This window comes from Exophiala xenobiotica, assembly GCF_000835505.1.
Source record: "Exophiala xenobiotica strain CBS 118157 unplaced genomic scaffold supercont1.5, whole genome shotgun sequence".
NCBI classification, from domain to species: Eukaryota; Fungi; Ascomycota; class Eurotiomycetes; order Chaetothyriales; family Herpotrichiellaceae; genus Exophiala; species Exophiala xenobiotica.
Genome location: NW_013562490.1, coordinates 334,932 through 358,330, shown reverse-complemented (window position 1 = coordinate 358,330; position 23,399 = coordinate 334,932). Strand labels below are relative to the sequence as shown.

At 52.6% G+C, this 23,399-nt stretch overlaps 10 protein-coding genes across 11 annotated transcripts; 7 read left to right on the top strand and 3 right to left on the bottom strand.

The window, feature by feature from the left end:
- Nucleotides 1-1,475: 1,475 nt before the first annotated feature.
- On the top strand, nt 1,476-2,070 carry PV05_07830 (uncharacterized protein; the record flags this gene model as incomplete). Its single annotated transcript, XM_013457298.1, has 2 exons — nt 1,476-1,715; nt 1,777-2,070. The coding sequence occupies 2 exons, from the start codon at nt 1,476-1,478 to the stop codon at nt 2,068-2,070; spliced, it is 534 nt and encodes a 177-aa protein (XP_013312752.1).
- Nucleotides 2,071-2,709: 639 nt separating this feature from the next.
- PV05_07829 (uncharacterized protein) lies at nt 2,710-4,695 on the top strand (the record flags this gene model as incomplete). The annotated part of the gene is made up of 1 exon (XM_013457297.1): nt 2,710-4,695. One exon carries the CDS (start codon nt 2,710-2,712, stop codon nt 4,693-4,695), a length of 1,986 nt encoding a protein of 661 aa, XP_013312751.1.
- A 416-nt stretch (nt 4,696-5,111) lies between these two features.
- Nucleotides 5,112-7,799, top strand: PV05_07828 (uncharacterized protein). The gene has a single exon (XM_013457296.1). The coding sequence runs from the start codon at nt 5,233-5,235 to the stop codon at nt 7,732-7,734; it is 2,502 nt and encodes an 833-aa protein (XP_013312750.1). The 5' UTR covers nt 5,112-5,232; the 3' UTR covers nt 7,735-7,799.
- PV05_07827 (adenylyl-sulfate kinase) lies at nt 7,756-9,091 on the bottom strand. The gene is made up of 2 exons (XM_013457295.1): nt 8,890-9,091; nt 7,756-8,644 (listed from the first exon to the last, which is right to left on the bottom strand). Exons 1-2 carry the CDS (start codon nt 8,895-8,897, stop codon nt 7,999-8,001), a joined length of 654 nt encoding a protein of 217 aa, XP_013312749.1. The 5' UTR covers nt 8,898-9,091; the 3' UTR covers nt 7,756-7,998.
- A 650-nt stretch (nt 9,092-9,741) lies between these two features.
- Nucleotides 9,742-11,321, top strand: PV05_07826 (uncharacterized protein; the record flags this gene model as incomplete). Its single annotated transcript, XM_013457294.1, has 1 exon — nt 9,742-11,321. Exon 1 carries the CDS (start codon nt 9,774-9,776, stop codon nt 11,319-11,321), a length of 1,548 nt encoding a protein of 515 aa, XP_013312748.1. The 5' UTR covers nt 9,742-9,773.
- Nucleotides 11,322-13,335: 2,014 nt separating this feature from the next.
- On the top strand, nt 13,336-15,122 carry PV05_07825 (uncharacterized protein; the record flags this gene model as incomplete). The annotated part of the gene is made up of 3 exons (XM_013457293.1): nt 13,336-13,378; nt 13,440-13,553; nt 13,618-15,122. 3 exons carry the CDS (start codon nt 13,336-13,338, stop codon nt 15,120-15,122), a joined length of 1,662 nt encoding a protein of 553 aa, XP_013312747.1.
- Nucleotides 15,123-16,000: 878 nt separating this feature from the next.
- On the top strand, nt 16,001-17,861 carry PV05_07824 (uncharacterized protein). The gene has a single exon (XM_013457292.1). The coding sequence runs from the start codon at nt 16,190-16,192 to the stop codon at nt 17,219-17,221; it is 1,032 nt and encodes a 343-aa protein (XP_013312746.1). The 5' UTR covers nt 16,001-16,189; the 3' UTR covers nt 17,222-17,861.
- On the bottom strand, nt 17,402-18,975 carry PV05_07823 (uncharacterized protein). Its single transcript, XM_013457291.1, has 3 exons — nt 18,585-18,975; nt 17,902-18,511; nt 17,402-17,804 (listed from the first exon to the last, which is right to left on the bottom strand). Exons 1-3 carry the CDS (start codon nt 18,891-18,893, stop codon nt 17,665-17,667), a joined length of 1,059 nt encoding a protein of 352 aa, XP_013312745.1. The 5' UTR covers nt 18,894-18,975; the 3' UTR covers nt 17,402-17,664.
- Nucleotides 18,976-19,252: 277 nt separating this feature from the next.
- PV05_07822 (uncharacterized protein) lies at nt 19,253-21,437 on the top strand. Its single transcript, XM_013457290.1, has 4 exons — nt 19,253-19,744; nt 19,795-20,248; nt 20,296-20,622; nt 20,671-21,437. Exons 1-4 carry the CDS (start codon nt 19,481-19,483, stop codon nt 20,883-20,885), a joined length of 1,260 nt encoding a protein of 419 aa, XP_013312744.1. The 5' UTR covers nt 19,253-19,480; the 3' UTR covers nt 20,886-21,437.
- Nucleotides 20,998-23,131, bottom strand: PV05_07821. 2 transcript variants are annotated; one of them, XM_013457288.1, is made up of 4 exons: nt 22,649-23,131; nt 22,044-22,600; nt 21,256-21,953; nt 20,998-21,199 (listed from the first exon to the last, which is right to left on the bottom strand). In XM_013457288.1, exons 1-3 carry the CDS (start codon nt 22,778-22,780, stop codon nt 21,260-21,262), a joined length of 1,383 nt encoding a protein of 460 aa, XP_013312742.1. In that variant the 5' UTR covers nt 22,781-23,131; the 3' UTR covers nt 20,998-21,199; nt 21,256-21,259. The 2 variants fall into 2 exon arrangements, with proteins under 2 accessions (XP_013312742.1, XP_013312743.1); XM_013457289.1 differs by having other exon boundaries at nt 20,998-21,953.
- Between the last annotated feature and the right edge of the window lie 268 nt (nt 23,132-23,399).

Below are 23,399 nucleotides of genomic sequence, written 5' to 3'. Positions count from 1 at the left end.
CGTTTGCGACTGGATGAAGTGCCTAGCTTGAGGCGTGAATAAATATTTGGACTCGCCAACCTCTACTCTCGGCCCGGATACTCAATCGGCTTTCCATTGAGGCACCGTGTTGCGAGACTCCCTCAACAGGATGAAATTAGCAGGACGTTGAAACGTCCGTTCCACCTTCCCGAGGAGAGAAGCAGTGTATGGATCTCTTGCGCTCGAATCATACGTCTAACCACCACGCTATTCGACACCGAATGCGTACACTGTAATAGGACCTACCAATGGAAGAGGCAGCTGGTAATCTTTCAGGCTAACACCCGCACGAGATACATAAGGAGATGCATAGACGTGCACGTATCCAGCAAATGAGGAAGCTGGCCGTGAGACATGGCGGGATTGAGTCGACAGAAGAGTTGTCATCAAGACAAGCCTTGCTCAGGCGCACGTTGGCGGATGGTGCGGGCTGCTTGGTAGCAGCACACTCCGACTTGCCCTCCATCACGGCCTGCCAATGAAACTTGATGAGGTTGCTTGATTCAGCGACAGGAACTATTCGCTGATCTTCCGCACACCTTTACGAACCTCACAGCCACGTTGTTGCAATGTCCCGCTCCGCGTCCAATTACGTGGATCATTTTCACCACCTTCACCTCCCAGATTCGTTCACTCCGCACCCTGCAAGGAAAAGTCATGACATCAAGGAAGATTTGCTGACAGCCGGGTTGGCACCTCCACGGTGCTCGACCTTACCACATTTGTCGGTTCAGGTCTAGCCTTTTGTTCGGCTCATGCAGCTCCAAACCGCTTTTATCGCAAGTCATTTCTGGCTTACCTCAGACTTGGCCTTGGCTCGACGCTGGTTGATGGTCTGATTTCGAGGATGACTGCAGCCGGGCACTTGATATATGCGAGTATTTGGTCAGACTGCTTCGTGTCGACTAGGCTTTGCTTGAGCATGATGGCGGTCATCCCGCAGCCGCAATGAGTGAGCCGTGTATGTCCATCAAACCCTCAGCAATTGCATCGACATCAGTCCAGACGCCGCTGGATCGTTGCAAGAAGCGGCACAACAGACTCACTCGCTTGCCAAAATGCGTTTAGACTTTCTGCACGAGAGGATCACCACTCGTCGCTTTCCTAGCTCATTTCCTTCCGCATGCGAAAAAGGCAAACGACATGGTATTTTGGACCAATCTCAGCCTGGCTGTCAGGCAGCCCGCACTACGACTGACATGGTTGTATGTGCCTTGCATACAATCGCCTCCCGAGATGAGGGGAAATATGGCGACCCAGGTAGCTCTTCACGACTGCTCAGGCCGTCTCTTGCAGCTTACAGCCTGACCTGGTGAGCTATAAAAATGTCCACAGGTCGCCTGAAGGTGCAAACTTCCCTTGTGCTTGTTGCTGCAACAATCGCTCTGAACACTTCGGAGCTCTTTGATCGTCTCTGACCATCGTGGACTTCTACCCGGCCCGATCTCCGCAAGATGAAGCTCTTCTTTATTCTGGCGCCTCTTGCGCTTGCTGCCAGTGTCGCAGCTTCTGCTCTCCCAAAGCGTGGGGATGGTGGCTGTCTGTCACAAAGCGAAGCCGAGTCGATCGTGAGCCAGTACGCCTCAATCCTGACTCATACGGATGTCGCAACTGCCAATGCGACGGCTCAAGCACTCCTCGACGAGAACTACACTGAGATCAGTGACTCGATCTTGTCTCTTGAAGGGCAGCCAGTAAGTCATGTCATTCTTGCTCGGTCGATAGCTGCCGGCCATCGACTGACATTGGTTACAGCTCGGCACCGCAACCTTCGTCGGAAAACAGTTGTACATCGCAGGGGTCCTCAATTCGCCTGGTGTGACGGGAATCAACACCCTCGAGATCGACGTCGCCGGCTGCAACAAAATCTTGTGGTATTGGTTGTTCACTGGCATTGGTAGTCAGCAGTATGAGATCAAGGGGTTCAACCTGTTCACCATCACTCCGGCCAGTCAAATTGTCCAGGTCAATCTCGAGTTCAATAGTATTGCTTGGGCTTTGGATACCGGGTATCAGGTTATTTTCCCATCGAGCCCTGCCCCTACATGAATGTCAGGCTGGCGCGAGTTGAACATAAGTGAGATAACCAAGTAATATGATGGTCATCACTGGAGCGGATAGGCCCTGGTCCAGCTTCAAGAGGTCTCGGTGGAAACCTCTCGCCATCCTTAGTACGAGCAGTTTACGCTGATGACCATGTCCTGATACGTCCACATTCACTGTTTCCATCTTCAGCTACTCTCCATTCAATTATAGACTCGTATCTGTTGAAAGAGTCGCATATTTTCCGATTGGCGTGAGGTTGAACTTCGGCTCCTTATACATACCGATGTCCTTTCGTGTCCGAGACGACACACCCTGCGAGGTAACGTTGGGACAAACTCATTTTAGTCTGCTACACCGATCATGGCGAAAAAGAACCCCAAAGGTGCTGTGCAGCCCAATGGGGACGTCAGCACGCAGACACCAATTGTCGAGACCCACAAACCAAAGGTCTCCCCAGCACAAGAATCCGGTACCAGCGAACTTCCGCTGGACTCGCAAGGGCTTCCTCCCTTGCTGATATGTCGCAACAAGTAAATCCATGATCGATGACTCCAAATTGAGAGTCTCGCAACCGTCACCAGGGCTAATGGATCCTGCAGACACTTGCGATACATATCCTCCTACCATGGGCCATGGCATAGCATGCCCCTAGATGTTCTCGAAGGTCTCGCAGTCAACAACTTCCACACCCCACGTCCCAGGCCAATCGACCCAGCTGTATTCTTCGACCTCGTCAAGATCAAAAGACTCATTGAGGATGCTACGAGCCTGGCTGTCCGAGCCGCCAACGGCACCACCTCCTCCTCTCTACAGTCCTCCGTGAATGCGACCAATGGAATCCTGAATGGAGCAGACGCAGAATTACTGGGTATAGGTTTATCAAGAGGAGGCGGCAGTGCAAAGCTGAGTCGGGAACGAAAACACCGCATGCGCGAGCAAGCCACACAGAGATTGGCCCAAGCATATAGTCTGGACGAAGTCGCCTCGAGCGTGGCTATGATGCAGGGAGCGTCGGCGTTGGAAGATGTAGCCAAGTACGTTTTGGAGAAGAACCCGCAGGATCCGGATGCCCAATACGTCCACTTCTTCCACGAAAAGATGCCGTCTCAGGCCATGGCACAGTACACAAGTCTCGACCCGCTGAATGAGGTGGTTCGGCAGAAACCCACCGAGGCGACAGCCTTCAGGACTAGGGCCGTCGCTCGAATGTTCCTAGACGACGTCGAGGGTGCAGCACGAGATTGTACGGAAGGCTTAGCAGTGTACAGACTATACCACTCACACCCGACTGAGGAGAGGGAAGTGGTTTTAGCCAGAGAGGCTGCGATGTTCACGCGAGATCGGTCGAAAGGTCAAGTGGAGGAGAAGGATCAACCCAGCAGCCTGGAACCTCAGTTGTTCTTTCACCGTGCTAGTGCGTACTTGACCCTTGCTTGCGACAACGTCGAGCCCGCGCTTCAGAGCAGCACATCTCCAGTCAATACGCAGTTGAAGGGCGAGACAGAGAACGTCCCGGACGAAGAGAAGAAGCAGGCAAGGGCTCGCTCCGAGGCACGAAAACTCGTCCGGACGTACGCTAAACGAGCCTTGCGAGACTACACCTCCTTCCTGGCACACCTGGAATATACTCCCGGGCTGCCAGCGGAGCATACGGAAGCATTTTTGGCGAGGATAAGCTCGGCCAGTCTTGGTAATGGCAGGCGATCCCGCAGCGAACGAGTCTTTGACATCGATAATACCCCCGACTCGGGCCTTGCAGAGGCAATCCTCAAGTACGAGGACCAGCAAGATCAACAGAAGAAGAAGCCCTTGCCGCCAATACCTAAACCCCCGTGTTACGCGCTGAACACCCTTTTCGCGGCAGTCTACCCAGCGGATCTGCCTCCATACCCTCCCGAGCAGGGGACCCCTGCAAAGCCGGGAGAATTCTCGCTCCCTGAGTTTACTGAAGCTGTCACTTACCATCCTTTTCTGCCGGACGTTGTTCATTTAATTCTCATGTGCCACTGCTTGATTCAGACCTCGACCAAGGAACTGCTACGCCACGCGTACATGGCCGCCAGAATCGTTGGAGTCTGTGATAGCTCTCCCGTGCTTCTGCCTTCTCGGTCTACTGCTAAAGCTGACTGGGTCGAAATCTTGCGACGGTCGAGAAACTGGCTTGGATTGTCTGCCAGCTGGGAAGACCTATGTACTCGTGCACCGCTTTCAGGGCACAATCTTGATTCGAAGCCGCGGCAGCCAAAGGATGTCGTAAAACTGGAGCAGCGACCGGTCAAAGGAGGAGAGATCGCCCAGCTAACCGCGAATGAAGAGCAACGTATGAGTGAGGAGATTCTCAAGGACAGACTGCAAGCCCCACAGAAAACATATTCCCTTGAGGAGGAGGAGGCAGCGATGAAAGAGCTGTGTCGGGTCAAGTTCGCTGAGAACGGCCTCATATTCTTCGACAAGACTCGAGCACCAGCTATTGCCCGATGGATCGAGGGAGCCCCGCCCCCCAGCGCGGCTGACGGAGGCGGTCGGCCGAAGAAGAAGACTGGGGCGAAGGGCAGGTTAGGAAAGACACCAAATACGCCTTTGAGTCTCCGAGTGAAGGGACGCGAGCCAAAGTCTGGACTATCTTGAGCTGGTGGATGAAGCACTCGGCGGTGCGGCAACGTGGGAGTTGAACTTCTTTGCTATGGTTTGGCAGAACACATCGAGCGATCGTGTGCTCTTTTTTCGGGTCACTTGTCTCTTGATTTCTTTGCGGCTTACTTGCTCGGTCTCAGTCTCAATCGAGCGTCGGGTGCTCTTCTTGGTTTTTCCTCCCAGGTACTTGCAGTATCGGTCTCAGTCTCAGTCTCAGTCGAAAGCGGAAAATACGACGCCGCGGTAGTGTTATGTGTGGCCCAGCTTGCTGGCCGACGACGGATTTCGGGGGAGCATATCTGCCTTGGACGCTCATTTTGAGATACTAGTATGGAAATGATATCATTTAGGAAGCACTTACTGTGCAATCCACGTTGGATTTCTATGCTCTCCTCCCTACGAGTAGTAGACGGGCTTTTCCTTTTCTTCTCGTAATATATATTGAGACGCCCTTCTCAAGCCTACTCTTCTCTGATCTATTAAACCCCTCTGAGAGATTGGGTGTCATAGAAGCGATATCAAGGTCAATCAATGCCATCTCCTCGCCGACCACCCGCGAATCTCAGTCTAAGTATAACAAACCCACTTGTCCTGTACCGCGCGCTGGTCGCGACCAAGAAAATCAAACCCGACCCAGCACAGCATAGACTGGCATTACAGTTACAAAAGCTCTACTTCCGACTCAAAGACTACTCTCCCGAAGTTGAGTATCGATATCGCCTTGAGAAGATCGGCCGGAGCGTTGGTCGGCGGAATTCGACTTCACCTTCAACTTCACCTTCTTCCACTGCTACTAGCAGCTTGCGAAAGAACGCAGAGCAGGACCAAAACCAAGACCATGGCTCCCAGCAGAGGTCTGCGCGGTCCTCAGAACACCGCACGTCTCCGTCTCCGTCTCCGTCTTCGTCAAGGTCGAGAGGAAGTGTCTTGTCCACGCTCCTGTCCTCCACCCGTTTTGACACGTCCACGCTCGCCCTGACGACAACGACACCGCTGCACACCTCGGCTCTGCAAATCGACTCGCCGCTCGGCCTCCTGCTCTACGGCGAAGTCGGCCGGGGCAAGTCCATGCTCCTCGACCTCCTTTACACATCGCTCCCGTCGCGCAAGAAGTGCCGCTGGCACTTTAATACCTTCATGCTCGACCTCTACCGGCGCATTGAACTTGCCCGTCTGGAACGCTCTGCACGGGAGTCGAGTGGGCAACGTCACTACGACACAAGACCTGGTAGTACTAGTACTGGTTGGTCATTATTCGGCCGCAGCCAACAACAACAAACGATTTACGATCACGAGCATGTGATATTGTCGTTGGCGAGGGACACCATCTGTGACAGTCCGATATTATTCCTGGATGAATTCCAGATGCCGGACCGGACGGCGAGTAAGCTTGTCGGATCTTTTCTCACGAGCTTCTTCCACTTGGGCGGGGTGTTGGTGGCAAGTAGTAATCGGATGCCCGAGGAACTTAGTAAGGCGGCGGGGATCGAGTTTGGCGGGTTGCAGAGGTCACGAGGTGGTGGAGGTGGGATTTGGGGGCTTGGATGGGGACTGGGCAGGGAGAGTGAAGGCGAGAGGAGCGCGAAGACGGATTTTGGCTTGTTTCTGGAGGTGTTGAGGGCGAGGTGTGAGGTCTGGGAGATGGAGGGGGAAAAGGACTGGAGGAGAGAAGGGGATGATGAGCTTGTCAGTGTGGATGCGGATGAAGATGGGGTCGAAGGACTCGTAGGCGAAACTGCGGCGACGACTGGTGTGGACGGGGATGGAGGGTCACTTACGACGGGCTCGACATTGGCGGTAGCAGGTGACGCTGCACTGTCGGCAGATGCACCACCACATTACCACGTCGCGATCCCCTCGACTCCCTCGTCGTCATTCGAGACTGACCTACGCACGCTGAACCCGAGTGACGAGTGGACGCCCACAACACTCACTATTTACGCAAGGCAATTGAACCTGCCGAGCACTTACAACGGGATTCTCAAATCGACATTCTCCGCCCTGTGCACCACATACCTGGGCCCAGCAGACTATGTATCTCTATGCTCGACGTTCCACACGCTCATTCTGACAGACGTGCCAGTCCTGACACTGACCCAGAAGAACGAAGCGAGACGATTCATCACGCTTCTCGACGCCTTGTACGAGGCTCGGTGTCGGCTACTTATCGAGGCCGCTGCACCGCCTGATAAACTGTTCTTCCCGGAAACCAGGGGCGCGAGAAGAGCCGGAACTGTCGAGGCTGAGCAGAGCGATAGCATAACGTCCGAAGCGTTCTCGGAGATCTACCAGGACTCGACGGCGCCGTTTCGGCCGAACGTGTCGGTGTACACGGAGGGAAACGTAAGAGTCTTTGAACCAGAGTCAGAGCCAAGTTTTACGGCGAGCCTGCATGATCCGTCCAGGCGGAGCGTGTTGGCAGATGAAGATGCGGATTTCGGACCGACCTACGGAAATGGTCGCGGCAGGGGCATCTCGAGGGCGAGTAGTGTCGGAGAAGCTGTGCAAAGACATGAAGTGGGCGAGGGGCCTGATTTTACTTCGACGAGTGCCTTGACTGGGGAGGATGAACGGTTTGCGTATAAGAGAGCAAGGAGTCGGCTTTGGGAAATGTGCGGACGAAGGTGGTGGGATGAGAGAGTGCCTGTCGCGAACGTGGACGTGATGCACGATGACATGGGCTGGTGGAGGCCCATCGGGAAAGAAGGGCGGACGTGGGAAAGATTCGTGGACGAGGCGGAAAGACTCGCCAGGGAAGAAGGAGAAGAACAAGCAGCGGAGAGTAATTTATTCTCAAAGACGACGAGAGCAGCAGACGGGAGCGATCCAAAGACGGATTCGTTGTTTAGACATGGTGCGTCGCCGTTTCGGAACTCGGCTTCGCCTCCACCTAAGTTTGGCTGGCAACATGCTTGGGGAATGATGAGATGGGGAAGGAAGGCTGGTGACTGGGGCAAAGGGGTCGATGCATTCACGGATAAGCGCAATGAGCCCAAAAATGAGTCCAGCAAGGAGAGGAAGTGGAAGAAGTAACGAGTATCGTTGCAAATGTGGGTCAGACCGAAGTGGCCACCAGTGCATTTAGATGTTATGAACTACTGTAGATGGGCAAAGAACTGTCTACAGTATATTCGGAGATCAATGGGTCGCACCCAGATACCTTTATATTCCCGAAATTGGTTCTCTAATATTGTACCTCATGATGTTTTTCTTGTCTCTAGTCCGTCGTCCATGGCCCGTCCACAACCAAGCCAGATTGGCATCTTCGGATTCTGAAAATCACGATAATGGACCAGTTCAAGACTCGTCGTCCACCGCCGGCGGCGCGCTCAAATAGCCCTTGTCCTCAAGATACTTAACGATGATCTTGACCGCGTCCTCCACGCTGGTCTTATCCGAATGGATATGAATCTCGGGCTTCAAAGGCTCCTCATACGGTGCGCTGATACCGGTGAACTCGGGGATCTTGCCCTCGCGCGCCTTCTTGTAAAGTCCCTTGGGGTCACGCTGCTCGGCGACTTCCACGGGGACGTCGATCCAGACCTCGACGAATGGCAAGCCGGGCTCACCGCCGGGACGTTCGGCCTCGTGCAATTTGCGCGCAAGATCTCGGTCTGCGCGGTAGGGGCTGATGAAGCTTGTGATGGCGATCGTGCAGGAGTCCGCGAACAATTTGGCCACCTCGGCGATGCGGCGGATGTTCTCCTCGCGGTCTTTGGGCGAGAAGCCGAGATCCTTGTTCAGACCGAACCGGATGTTGTCGCCGTCCAGGCGGTAGGCGGCTTTGCCGTAGGGTTTGCGAAGCAAGGCTTGTTCGAGAGCCACGGCAATGGTGGATTTGCCGCTCGCAGAGAGACCTGTCAGCCAGATTGTCAGGCCCTTTTGTTGGCGGAGACCGGCGCGAATATCGGCCGTCAGCGGCGTCGGGTGGTAGTGGATGTTGCTGGGACGTTTGTAAGTATATGCTTGGTTGATTCTTACACGTGATGAAGATGGATGGAGTAACTGAGGGATGAGAGGACGATCTGTTCTTGTGCAGAGGGTGAAAGTATAGACCAAACATAGGGCGGTATCAAGGAGCCTTGCAAGCATAGCAATGCCACCTGGCCTGACAGCATTGATTCTCCCCCCTTTGAGACAAAGCTGTCCTGCCTCACGCTGATCCAGAGCAGTGAAGGTGTGACTTACGTTGCCATGATTTGTTTGTCCGTTCGGGGTGATGGTGAACAAGCTGGATCTATCGAATGAAAATGAACAGGACCCGGCAGCACTAACTAGTAGTCTTCTCCTTCTTCAGGTCTTGAGCCGCTCTATCAAGGTTTTTTTTTAGAGACGTGTCGATGCAATGGCGTGCTTCTTATTGAGGAGCCACAGAAATTCTGGTTTGGTGCAACTTTGCCGAGCCAGACTCGGCGAAAATTACGGTGAGAGAGCTGGCACTAGCTCCGGACTCTCTCAGCCAGTGACAAACTTATTTTGTTCCTATCCAGGCAGAGAAATATTTGATCCTGTGAGGAGGAATGCTTGGATTCAATCTTGTCAATAATAGATAAGATGGTAGAGGAAACGCCAGTTGGAATTGCGAGCTCTCTCCAGCTCGTCGCACTTTGGGAGCGAGGGAACCTAATAATTGGTCTGGTCTGACGGGATACTTGGCACAGATTCCAACTGTGATGCCCACGTTGCGATTGTCATTACCGCACAATAACATCGGTGCTCAGCGACTTGCTTTTCAGATTGCTCAACCCTCTTGACTATCAGACAATCTTCGCCGAAGTCGACCTGACACAGCTGGACACAAAATGCATCACCGTGATAGTGAATGGTCGTGGAAGGTCTGCCCGATACGAGTACGCGCGAAAAGCTATGCCGAAACCGTCTATTCATGCACACCCCGCAGCAGCATCCTGCCTGGCAGCGACCACCAACAACTCCTTCCGTAGGTGGAAAATGCCGTTAGGGTCCAGGCAACAATCGTAGATATGGCCTTCTCAATGTATATAAGGCCTGTGTTGACTATTCCTCGAGGACTGTGGTCAAATCATGAAGACCAGCCATGACCTACGACAGCCATGGCTCTCGTTTCATACATTATGCCCTTTGCCGTCGCTCTAAGCCTCTACTACCTGCTCCAAGGGCCACTCAGCGGTATCGAAGTCTCAAAAATCATGCCTGATCGGATGCTTTGGGCGTCAGCCCGTACTCCGGCCGCCAAGCAGTTCAACGCCTGGCTCAAAGTGTTCAATATCGGCGACCGTGACGCTCTGCTCAGCTACCATGTAGACAATTTCCCATATGGTGTCGCTAGCGAGGATCTCGCCGGCATCGAACGAGAGATGGTATTCTCAACGCACACTGGCGGTTTCCATGTCATGCAGATCCAGCAAGTGCCGGAGGAGCGTACCAAAGAAGGCGAGGAGACCGTGAACGTCCTGCTTCGTGAGAAGAAGCGACCACAGTTTGCTCGGGCGTCCATGAAGGTAGACTTGTCCAAGAAGGACTATCCTGTGTCCAAATTCGAGATCCATCCTATTCCTACCCCAATCAAATATGCTCCAGAGGACAAAAAAGAGTACTACAGAAAGGCTCTGGCACCATTGACAACGGAGCGGAGGCACATGGTGCTGGACGAAATCGCAGACGTCGTGCGGAAGAGGTACATCTTCCCAGACATTGGAGACAAGATGATCAAGGACCTTCAAGCAAGAGAAGCGAGCGGAGAATACGATCACTACGCCGAATCTGACATCTGGGCCCGTCGATTGACCGAAGACATGCTCGCGGTGAGTAACGACCAGCATATTCGAGTCATATTTGCCGAACCCCCGCCAGGAGTCCACGGCGGAGACGGCGACAACCTGAGAGAACCACCCGACCTCTTCGATCGGCTCAAAGGTATGAATTTCGGCCTCGGTGAACCTTCTGTGGAGGTAATCGAAAATCACAGAATCGGCTTCCTGCCAATCGACGGCTTTGTACCAACGACACCAGAAGTGACCAGAGAATACGAGAAGATCCAAAAGGCAATTGGCGATATCGTCTCTCAAGTTGCCGACACAGACGCATTAGTGCTCGATCTGCGCAGGAATGGTGGTGGTCATCCCTCAACGGTCGCTTTCGTCCTGTCGTATTTCCTGCCCGAGGGTCCCGTTCATTTACATGATTTTGTGGATTGGGACGGTGTTGTGAAATCTACATACTCGACCCTTCCTACAAGCGAACTTCCAAAAGGCACTCACCCATTCGGTGAATCGAGACCTCTGTTCCTCCTCACCAGTAAGAGAACCGTCTCCGGTGGTGAGGACATGTCATACAATCTCCAAGCCCGGAAACGAGCCACGGCCATCGTTGGAGAGGATGAAACCACGGCTGGAGCCGCAAATCTAGTCACCGGACCTAGCATTATCTGTGAAGAAGAATTTGGAGGTCGGTGGTGGCATGTCGGTATCCCAGATAGGAGGCCTGTTAATGTGGTGACCGGAACCAATTGGGAAGGATTTGGCGTGAGAAGCGACGTCGTGGTAGGGGAAAACCAAGATCCAAGAGCCATTGCCAGAAGCATGGCACTAGAGCAGCTTGCATCGAGAAATGATGCGAAGTCCACCATGCTTGTGCAGTAGTGCAAGGATCGATCTTGGGTGCTCTGAGCAGAGTTGGTTTGCTTGTGGTCTGTGCACGGTAAGTCATCCTCTGAATCGGACTGGCTAGTTTGGGGCCAGGATGAGGATACATACACCTTCTCTGCATGTGTCTTATGAGACATGTTTTAGTCGATTTAATTCCAGTATTTATGGCACTTGGTGACACCTAGCTGACGTAAAACGAAGACAGGCGTAAAGGTGCTAGCTGACCCGACGGCCTGCTGTCTGCTTTTGATATTCTTGTCTCTCCCTGTTGGACAAACTGCAATAGTGGACATCCCCAAACCCTGTCAAACTCCAGAATGCGTGGTATTCTTCGACACCTGTCATACCTGTCACTGTCCGTTTGCCAGGCTGATCGTTGTCGACCAAGCATTGGATGGCTCAAAGGACCACCGGGGTGTGTCGGAAGCGAAGTCCGACGGCTGGTTGCGTCCCGTATTGCCCAAAATGGCTTCAGCTCTGCAGTAGCTAGACACTGAATCTGGGGGTTTCTCCCAGTTCCCAGATTCGAACGCGTCTTTGACCAGGATTGACGCGGCAGGTGTGATCGCCATTGGTGATTCATCATTCTGGTGCCATATTCTTGACGCTTCCAGGTGCAGTTGGTCAACATGCTGATGAAGCCTCGGATCCTCTGTCGCTCTGCTTGCTACACGAGTAGGATTGATATCGTCTTCTGGCTTGTCACAGGACACCCTGGATTGGATCATGCGGATATCAATGTCCCAACAGGCGAATCACTCTCTTCGCAGTGGCTCAGCGGAAAAGAGAGAAAAGTCTTGTCACCTTCTTTGCTGGGGCGATCTTCGGTGCGAATACGGGCAAGGTAGGACAAACATTCGAACATGGTTAGCCGAGGTCAATCAGCCAGTCTATGGCCAGATTTAGGGACGTGTCGGCTCTGATCTTCTCAGGAAACATTCAAGGTTAGTGTTGGCCTTCGACGCCGCCTAGCGTTTGCTTGAACAAAGTCTGGTACGTGTCTCATGAGAAGTCGGTGTGTGACCTGCTGTTACTGATGGATGACAGCCACAATCCCATGGCTTTGTGTCGTTAAAGATGACAACATTGAGAATCAAACTGTAAACGAAAGGTGGGTGTAGACGGTATGATATGTCGTTCGCTTGTGTCAAACAAAGAACAGATGCGTACGACTCACACCTTGCAACGGGACTTGTGCAACATGTTCCACCCACTGGCAAATACCAGCTTGTAAGGTAGAATCAGAGACTGTTGGGGTACTCAGAGGATAGGTATTGCACCTTCGGGTCTTTTCCTTTTTAAAATGATTTTCTTTTACTGTGTCTTGCCGACAGTCAGAGTGGTGGTGTCCAAAGTTTGCTGTTCGTTGCTCGACGACTCTGGTAGATGTGTGAAGCCAGACACACACACCTGGCAGCCACTGAACACTGTAGGGCTTTACAACGGTGTAATGATGATGGTCGTCGGCGTTCCTGGCTGAGCGAGACTTGTCTGACTTCTGAGACGCCGGCAGACGTTCTAGATCTCTTCGTTGTGCACTTGAAGTCGCCCTTGCTGCGAGCAGAGAGCGGTCGAGACAAGAGACAAGAAGAAGCGGCAGGAAGTCTTCCACCGAAGCTCGAGCTGCAACTGCGAAAACAACCATCAATGGATGAGGGCGTGAGGTTGAATTGCAAACTCTGCCTCACCCACTGCCTCACCCTCTTCCTGATACTATTCACACTCGTTTCACTGCCTGTTTGTTGTAGCTTTGGCATGCATACGAGTCACCCATTTACTGTCTGCATTACTCGGGAGTCTTCTTACCTTGTAATGTTCCTTCACTGTACCCTTTCCACTGCAATCAGAGCCGTCGACGACAATCAGATCGACTGCCTCTTCTCCGAGCTCTCCTGCCTCTATCGAAAACCGCCTTCTCATGAGCAGCGACCGTCGCCATCGTTGTCGAACTACCACCACGCCAACTACTCTTCCTCTCAACCTCGCCTTCAATCACGATATTGCAAACATGGTAAATTGGGACCAAGTAACTAGATGGATTGTCGGTCGCGGTGGGTGCATTTTCTGTCGACTGGGTCCTCTACCTCTCAAACTGACGCGGATCTGGGATAGGTGTGGCCGAGAAGAGCGATCAGAAGAAGCTCGAGCGCCAGTATAAAACAGTCGGAGAGTCGCTCAGACTCGTGCAGGAGGTGGCGAATGAGCCGACCCTGCCAGCTGCGAGCTGTAAGTACACGTCCCCATCTGCCACTCTCCAGGTCTTAGGGCTAAGCAATCGCGAGAGCGACAGCGACAGCGCCACCATCGATCTACGGGAGCCCCGATCCGAATCGACGCAAACCCCGTAACGAGTCTCTCATCTCTGCTCCAAGACTGGGATGCACAAGGTCCATCTCCACCCCTGCCGTCCCTTCTCTCGCCGAAAAACTTCCCAACCTCTCTCCATACATACCAACATACGACCTGAGCAAGGAGGAAGTGAAGAGAAACTACAGTTGTGACGGTGAATGGAAGCTCAAAGACCAGCCCACTATCCCTCTACCAGAGATGACAGGCTTTGGAAGATATCGAAGAGCCGTGAATGCATCAAGGGACTGGCAACTAGAACGTGCTGAGCGCAGCCTCCATGAAATGAAAACCTTTGTTTTCAGTCATCTCGGAGATTGCCCTCCTGCTGGTATGGACGCAGACATCTGGCGCGGCTTCAAAGCGCAGCACTCGCGGAGTAGTAGCATTGCGAGTTCAGTCAGCTCGAGTTCAGTGGAGGAGACTACCGGCACCAAAATAAGCCGCGGCTTCTGCGCCTCAACCACTTCCAGTGCAGCAAGCTCTTTCAAAGACCCGGCAAGCCAACATCGAAGGGACTCAAACTTGTCCAAGACCAGCATGACAAGCCCAAGCAGCGATGGAGACACCAAATCCATTCGTCCATCGAGTCGCGCACCATTCTCTCGCCATGCCAGCACGGCATCGATTAGCCCGCTGGCTGTCATCAGCGAATTGCAGGAGATGGCCGCGAACCCCCAGCGAAAGATGGAAAAGGCATGCAGGTTTTATGGAAATGCCAACAATGAAAGCGCGGTCGCTTCAGACGAAGACGAGGAATTCGCATGGAACGATATGCTTGAGCTCGGCGGTGGCGCCAGCAATCTCTCCAAGCGCCTTCATCAGCGCACATCATCATCGAAAAGCAAGGCCAATGTCAAGCCGACCTTGACTCGCCAGCGAACAATTTCTCAAGAGAGGCCGAAGTCGAGGGCGTCCAACTCGCGAAGACCTCCACTTGACAGGTCAAAGACCATCAAAGCTTCCAACCGGGTGAGCAATGTTCGCTTTCATGTCCCAAGAAGGAGTTCGGACCAGGAGAGGTCAGACTGTCAGGAGCCTCTCGATCGGGCGCATTTGGGAAGCCACCAGAAGGCATCTGGAGACCACGAGGCTTCAGAAAATCAACGGTCGATCACACATGCCCCAAGTCAGAATGTCCGTGTCACAGATCCGACCACAGAGTCCGAAGGTGGCAAAATGGAATCCTCCACACACCAAAAGGCTGAGAGCATTAGCCAGGGAGAGTCAGCCGACAGGCTCAGCCCATCTCCCGGTCAGGTTCAGGGCAAGTCGAATGGTTTTGCCGTTTCTAGGGAAATCGCCTCTGCTGAAAACCTCCTGAATCTGATGCCAATCCCAGTAGACTCCGGAAGAAGAAGATCGGGGACTGTCTGTACGATTGTCACAATCACCTCGGACGCTGTGGATACCAAGTCAGGACCCACCACTTCAAGCAAGACAGCTTGATGATGAAGACATCATGTCGACGATGGACTTTGTTCAGGAAGACACGACTTTACGGGATCTAAACCCCTTAACAACAGCAGCCCATAGGAGTGATTTCAATGGGCGGTCTCGGACTTGGAGTTTCTAATACTTAATCAAATGCGAATCATCCACGTCTCGGTTTGACGATGACAGCACTAATGCGCTCATGGTCATAAGTCGGCTTTTTACGTTAACATGGACCATCTTTCGGCACCCGTCCTTCGGCACCCAACCGTTGCCAACGGAGCAACGGGTAACGGTAACACACTGGCCCAGAGTCTTTGACTAGCGCTAAGACCGAAGACAGGCTCACCAGTGGGCCATGCTTGACGGACAGACCCATGCTGCCAAAGTCGTCGGATTGGGATTCGGATCAAAAGCCAGCATGACGAGTGCCGAAAGAGGGTACAAAGCGGTTGCACAGAGGCGCCTGAAGTAGGAGATGGAAATATGCTGAAAAGCTGACTTTCGGACTCATGTACAATGATACAGCATAATAGCTCTGCGATGCACTTTGAGCTTGATGTTGAAATAGGCAGTAGCAGCATAGGGTATGCTTGTCCTCATAGATGAACATCTCGAAGTAAGTGATTCATTACTAGTCAAGTAGTTTGTTACCTTGGTAGTACTCGTATCAAGTATATCCGATGTGCACCGTGTCGGAGAAGAGTAAGGCAGCCCGGTTGGATTAAGGTATATTCGTCACGAATATATCATGACTAACCTGGACACTAACTTAACCAAGTCTGGTGTGCTAGGCTAATCGACGAAGATTACCTAAAACCGCCCAATTCTCTACGGCAATTAGCCCATTACTAGTATCGTGCTGGCTCCTTCGATGTCGCACTCTGCACTGTCATCTTTAGATCAACTCTAGTCCGCGAGTAAGCCGCGGTAGATGTCCACAGACTAAGCTCCTTACTAAAACGATGTACTAGCAAGCGCATCGAATTGGACTGTTGGGTCGTCGCGGGACTGTCAGGACTTGACACGAATTGAGATGTCACGAACGCTGCCTCGGTGCATAATCGAAACAACAGGCCCCAATGTCGACGCCTCAAAAGCGTCCATTTGCAGAGCATCAGGACGACAATGAGAATGAGAATGAGAACGACAGCGGCAACGGCAACGGCAACGAGGTCTTCATTTCCGCTCCGATCCTGGACCGCTCGTCAACCTTTACCGCTCACTTCCACCCACTCACAAGTCCACAGGCATCCTCCACCGGCCAAACAGCCAAGAGCAAGTCTCTAACATCCACTGTCAAAGCGTTCCAGACGCATCCGGATTTTGCTGCCGCAGACCATCGCATGGTCGCATGGCGCCGGCCCTCCAATCAACGGACGCTGGGGCTCGGTCCGGCTGCCGCTGGAGTCGGCAAGACAATATGCACGACTGGCTCGGACGATGACGGCGAAAAGTATGCTGGTAAGCGGCTCGAGCGGGTGTTGATTGACCTCGACGTCCAAGGAACGATCGTCGTGGCGCGTTGGTATGGCGGGATATTACTCGGCCCGGTCCGGTTCACGCACATCGAGAATGTCGCGAGAGAGGCGATTGGGAAGTGGAAGGCGAGGCAGAGCCAGGCCGAGGGGCAAGCGAAGCGACAGAAGATGGCCGGCGGCGGCGATGAAGAAGCGCAACTTGTGGCCGAACGGACAAGACTTGCACGACAGCTCGCCGAGAGAGATAATAGTATCGTTGTCCTGCGCGGGTTGTTGGCTGAGAAGACGGCCAAACACGAGACAGATATGCTACAAGACGGTACACTGGCGAATCAGGGGACACCAACGCAGGCGACTGCTAGTACTAATAGTCCGGGGTCGCCGGCCAAGAAGATGGACTATAGTGAGATGCCGTTGCAGAGGTTGCGACAATTGGATAAAGCGCGGGATGCGACCATCGCGTTTATCTTGAAGCAGATTGACAAGGCAGAGGAAGAGGAGAAGGAGAAGGAGCAGAAGAAGGAGAAAGAGAAGAAGAAGAAGCAAGAAGGACCGAACGAAAAGGCAAAAGATGAGAGCGAGGGAAAGAGAGAACACGAGGCTGACAATGCCCAAGCACAAGATGAGGTTTGAGCTTACTTGCTGAGCAGGAGGCAGCGATGACAATCGTTCAATACCAAAGACGAAGTTGGATCTGGCGGCCTTTAGAGACACCAACAAGTGACCGAACTCCTGGAGATCAGCAAGGTTCTTCTCGTTCCAGGTGGCCCATCCCGACCACCGATGCGAAATGGATGCGGATAGCGACAGCACATGGAGACAGATGCTACCTAATGATCGACGCGAAATGGACATGCATGGCGACAACGTATGGAGACAGATACTATCTGCCAACAATGCTGGCAAGTAAAGGCCAGCGTCTTTCGTCAATCCGAATACCTCAGACTCTGCTTCGACACCTTCGAGCAAGTCACCTTCTAAGAACCGCGTTGGATCTGCACTGTATGGTATAGTATGCACCACGGCCACTGCCAGCCATGATGTCTGATAGAACCGCTAAATCAACCACCATCATCTCATGCCGAGACCGACACATCGTCTTGCCCACTCACATACCCTACACTCGCTCTACTACTCGCTGGCGTCAGCGCATTCTTCTCGGCCTCTTCCTCCTTGAACTTCTCGACGACCATCTTCCTCGTCAATTGCTGGTAATCTGCACCATCACAAAATAATGTCAGCATGCCATCCCTTCCGGTTCGGCTATATAACAAAGAAGGGGGGGGGGGGGAATGAATGAATGGAACACTTACGAAGAACACCACTCTCCTTCTTCTGATTCAACACCCCTTGCGAATAAATCCCTCTTTCGAGATTACTCTGCGCGACCTCGCACAACTCGTAATCTTCCAGGGCAACCTTGCGCACGAACTTGAAATACTCCTCGAACCCTTCCGTCCCACCCTTGCCATCATCAAAGTAATAATCAAACTCCATGCGCGTATCGCCGACCTTTTCGCCGGGACACACACGGAAACTGCTCATCCCACCGCCGTACAAGTTCAGCGTGCAGATGGGATAGAAGAACAAGAAGAGGCCGTCGTTTGGATTCGCTGGGTCAGCGATGTGCCGGCTGTAGGTGTTGTGGTTGTGCACCTCGTAAAACGTCGGCGGGTATTTCACGCTAAACGACCGATGAGTGTACTGGCAGTGCAGACACTCTTGGTACCCGTCGACCATGGTCTTCCAGTTGAAGCGGCCGGGGTATTTGATGGTGCGGCGGTGCGGAAGGCGGCGGAAGTTGTAGCCCGAGAGCAATTCGAGAAGCGATGCCGGGAACCATTGCGAGAAAGACGGGGCGGAGGGGTCGACGGTGGTGAAAAGTAGGCCCGTGGGTGTGAGGTAGTGGTCGAGCTCGAGACCCTGTGCGCCCGCCATGAATTACTAAAAGTTCATACCTGTGATTTGATGAAGAATGGAAAGGTCAGAAGCATACATCAGATTTCCTGGTCACGGTGAAGTTTTCATTGCCATCGTGGCGGACGACGACGGTGACGCCGGCGAACTCGAAGTCGACTTCATGGTCGACCGCGAATCGGGGTACGGCGCCGACGAGGTACCATGACTTGTAGAAGACGGCGCGTTGTTCAAGATGGTACAGATTCTGTGAGGTATACCACGAAGCTGGCAATGTCTTGGTGGCGTCCATGGTTGTTTCCCTGGGGACTTGAATTGGCTTGACACTGATGGACCACGTCACAACGTAGCACTGCCAGCTAATAAATATGCCAGCCCGATATATCATCAACAGTACGGAGTAGGTGTTGGGTACTAATATAGATGACCTGCACCAGTCAATGCCAAAACAGGTATCCAAATACCTACTGGTCTAGGATGATGTGCTCGTATGCACGGCAGCAGTTCCTATTAGCGACATATAGCCTGTGCACAAGGGACCTGTTGATCCTATGATCAAGGATCATGGAATCCCATGTGCTAATACGCGACAGGTGCAAGTGTGAAGGGCATCTCGATTGGATGTTGGAACAAAATCCGCACATGTTGCGGGATCGCATTGCCAAATCGAGATGTCGGCCAACTCCATTTTGTCACAAAAGGGCGCGTCAGCCTTGATATCATGGGCGGATAACCCAGAATTAAGGTGTCATGGTCATCGGATCCGAACGACATGGCTCATACAATTGCCCAAAGCTTACAATGTGATTGGAAGAGCGTGTCCAAGGGATTCGACTTCGGCTCATTGTGCCTGTCTTCTCCAGAGTCGATGGCTTTGCTTCTGATAAGGCCAGCACCCCCTCCTGGCTCATATACATACCTTCAGGAGTTCCGTAGGCTTCCAGACCTGACGCCTTGAACAAGGGCCCGTGAAGTATGGCATTGAGCATCCTCTCTAGCCACATTTCGTGGCAAGGCTTCCCATTCCCTGTGTATGTTTTCGTCTTCTCATGCTTAGCGTATCTTTTGGGACGTCGGCTCCTGAACTTCGTTGGTTCTTTCATCTCCGCAGGAGATGGAGAGAAAGTCCCCCATCGAGGTTCAGGGCTGGATCAGGCAGAGAAGGGAAGTCTGAAGAGACCGGTTGATATGTCTGAGGACGAAGTCTTCCAGTTGGAAAAAAGAGCATTCTTCAGCAAAGTAGGTTTGGTCGAAGTTGCTATCGAGTCCAATTGAGCTGATATCTCAAGACGTGGTTGTACGTCACGCACCGCAGCAGGTTCGACAAAGTCGGAGATTACCATGCCTTTGAAGTGGCCGGGATTTCGTTCTTTGTCGTTCTGGGCAAGGATATGAAGCTCCGTGCTTTCCACAATATCTGCAGACACCGCGCTTACACCGTGGTTCGGAAGCCCTGCGGAACCTCCACGCGATTCTCTTGCAAATACCACGGTTGGCAATATGACGACGCAGGCCGGCTAGTGAAAGCGCCCAAGTTCGATGAATCGCCGGGTTTCGTGCCTGAAGAGAATGGATTGTGGGAGGTGAAGTTGATCGTCACGAGAGAGGGTTTGGTCTTCGTCAACTTCGATGCCAGCACCATGGATCTGCCTTTCAACAATGTCAAGTCTCACATTCAGATGGAAAGTCGCTCCTGGATCGATGGGATGAACGTGACATGTGCGGCCAACTGGAAAGATCTTGGTAAGTGGTTCGTGCTGCCGGCGACTCAATCGCTCACTTCTGCTCAGCAAACAATTTTTCGAGCCAGGCTCAATGGTCACAGAACCCGTTTGGGTGGTTCTCTGGCTTCCGCCGGCCCAAGATGGTCAGCCTTTTGGGACCTCTTAGCATAGTCAAGGAGTTAGATCCAAATCTGTGGTGCACTATGACTCTCCTGCCGTGCTCTTCCTCCGAGGTTGTTGTCAGATGCGACCTCTATGCAAAGGAAGGGCATCAAGTCCCAACGAACACAGCGGCAAAATGGAAATGGATGCTGGAGAAGGAGCTCATCCATTTGCCAAATCCCGACGATACCAAAGTGTCGAAAGGGTCATATTTCGCATACAAATGCGGAGGTAAGTAGTAGTGCGGTTGGCTTCGAGTCTGAAGCTAATTGTGGGCAGGCCGGACCATCGACCTATTTGCAATCCTCGCCCAGCACCAACGTAATGAGAAGATGGCGAACAAGAAGCTGCAACCGGCAATCAGAATCACAGGAACAGCCGAGATCGATGCGGAGGCAGAAGCTGTATGTGATGCTCTTGACGGAACAAGTGACGGTCCATCTCTGGAGAAATGCTCCAGAAAGTCGAGCTTTCCGCACATGTTAGAATGGTAAGTGCGATGGTGGAATGAGCTGCTGGGAACTCATCACTGCATCATCCGGCGTCAGGACTAGTATAGCGGATACACGCATGATAGATTCAGGGAGGTGTTATGGACAAAGAATGGTTGTCGGCTCATTTCTATTCGGCAGCCTGTGGACAAATAACGTGGCGCCATCTACCTTGGAGAACTCCTACCTTCGCAAGTCAAGCTCTGTCTGACCTGATTGGCATTGACCAGACCGTCCAACTTGACTGTGACTCTGACGAATTTGACCTTCCTCTTCTGCGTCAGAAGAGCAATTGCTCCTCGTGGAAACGCAGACAGCTGGCATCAGTATTGTCAGAATGTGCTGTCTCTTCTTTCCAGGAGTGGTTGCATGCCTTGTTACTTGACAGATCCATTCTCGGAGCATTTTTGGGCAGTGTTGGGCTTCTTTTCTGCTACTGGCTTTCGATCCTTGCCAGTATAAACGGATGCTTCGGCAGCAGGGTAGGGAGGTAGATCAGGTATAATCATGTCATCGTCTTGAACGAGTTGGCAAGCATTATGCCCAAAGAGCCAGTCTTTTCGGTTTGTGTCGGCCCAAAAAATTGGATTTTGTGAGTTATCGTGCTTCATCAGCTCGTCGCGTCGTTCCCGTTCCGGACCATCATAGAGGTGCAACCACTCCTGAAGGACTCGAGTGTTGCGAGCGGCATAGGCTGCTCTAGGTTTTCGTTGTCTTTCATACGCGTGAAGGGCGTCGGGTATATTGTCGAAGTGCGCAAGTGCTGCTTGCAGAGTAGCAGCGTCTTCAGTGGCTTGTGCCGCTCCTTGCGCAAGGTACGGCATCATTGGGTGAGAACAATCTCCCAGCAGAGCCACCTTTCCGCTTGGATGAACCCAATGCTGCAGTTGATCAAAGTCGGCCAATTTCCACTTCAAGTACTGTCCTGTCAGCCCACAGAGCTTCCGGACTGGATAACACCAATCCGCAAATCTTCGAACAAGCTCTGTGTTATCGGCTTGAGATTTCCATTCATCATCGCCAACAGGTGTGCCAAGGTCAGTCGAGTGAGTTATATCGATGATAATGTTACTGCATATGGTCAGAACGCTCGGTCGGTGACAAACAAAGCATGCAAGTTGTGGTGCGCAGGGCTGCTACACTCTTGCGCAAGGGACTCACTAGAGCTCTCCGTCGCGTAAAGGGTAGCCGACTGCATGCCCTTCAGGACCCATCCAATGCACGGCCCATGGATTGGTGACAAGCGAGCGAGTTTGAGGGTCGTCGAGAAGGGGTTTTGCTGGAACAAGGATACGATAAGCGACATCCCCTGTGTCCACCGGCTCAATGGGAGACCCGTTGATTTCATTTCGGACTGCAGACTTGATGCCATCTGCGCATATTATGAGGTCACCCTTGTGCCACTGACCGTCGGCTGTCTTCAGAGCGGGAGATTCGAAGTCGTACTCAATCACCTTGGTGTTCATTTTCAAGGTGATATTTGGGTGCTTGTCAACTGCCCGAGCCAGGGCATTGATTAAGTCTGCCCGGTGAACAAAGTAATAGGGCGCGCCATAGCGATCTTCAACATCGTCAAACGGTATGTCGAGAAGGATTTTGTCTTTCCAGTCGACGAACCGATTGCCGAGAGAAATCTGTTTCTTGATCGAGTCGAAGTCTACGCCCCATGCCAGCCCGAGGCGTGACGAGTTGGGAGGAACCCGTATCCCAGCACCGACCTAGACGGTGAGAAAGCTGCAGGACCTACGATGGCCAAATGAACATACCTCGAGAAATTCTTTGACGGATTCGAAGACCGTTATTTTATGGCCGTTCTTGGCGAGAGCAAGAGCCGTCTGAAGGCCTCCGATGCCTGCGCCGACCACCAAGACATTAAGATCCTGCATCCTGCATCTCATTCTCACTCTGTCAAAGAAGAGCTCGTGAGTACTGCCAGGCCGAGAATCTCTCGAAATATGTCCTTTCAACCTCACTCAGCCATCGAACCACATAGCCGACGGCATGATGGCCGCCTCAATGCTCCCCGCATGAGGGACGTGTCGGAGTCATCATTCCGAGCAAATGTCCCGGCGAGTCTCCGCTCAGCGCATTCAGCGACCACGAGTGCGAATCACCTCTCGAGGAGCTTCAAATGGATCTGAGAGCACTGCAACAGCCTCATACCTTTGCGGGCTTTGCCATCTGAAGTGCAAGACGATGAAAGACTGGCTGGGAGAATGATTGATAATGAGCAATCAACGCAATTTCCGCCAACGAGGGAGGCCGGGAGCGAGGAGCAGAACAACGTGCCGTACTATGGTATAGATATTGTACGGGCGAGTACCTGGCGCCTCAAGCAAGTAGAAGCATGCCGCCTTTACAAACTGCATCAGGTGCCTACCTCGAGACCTCCGTAATTCCCTGGTCATGACAGAAGAATTATCTCCAAATTCCACACAAAAAATTTCTGGCAACTACATTTTTGCCAATCATTTGGTCTGACAAACTACTATTTTTCGATTGGACACCCGGCGACCG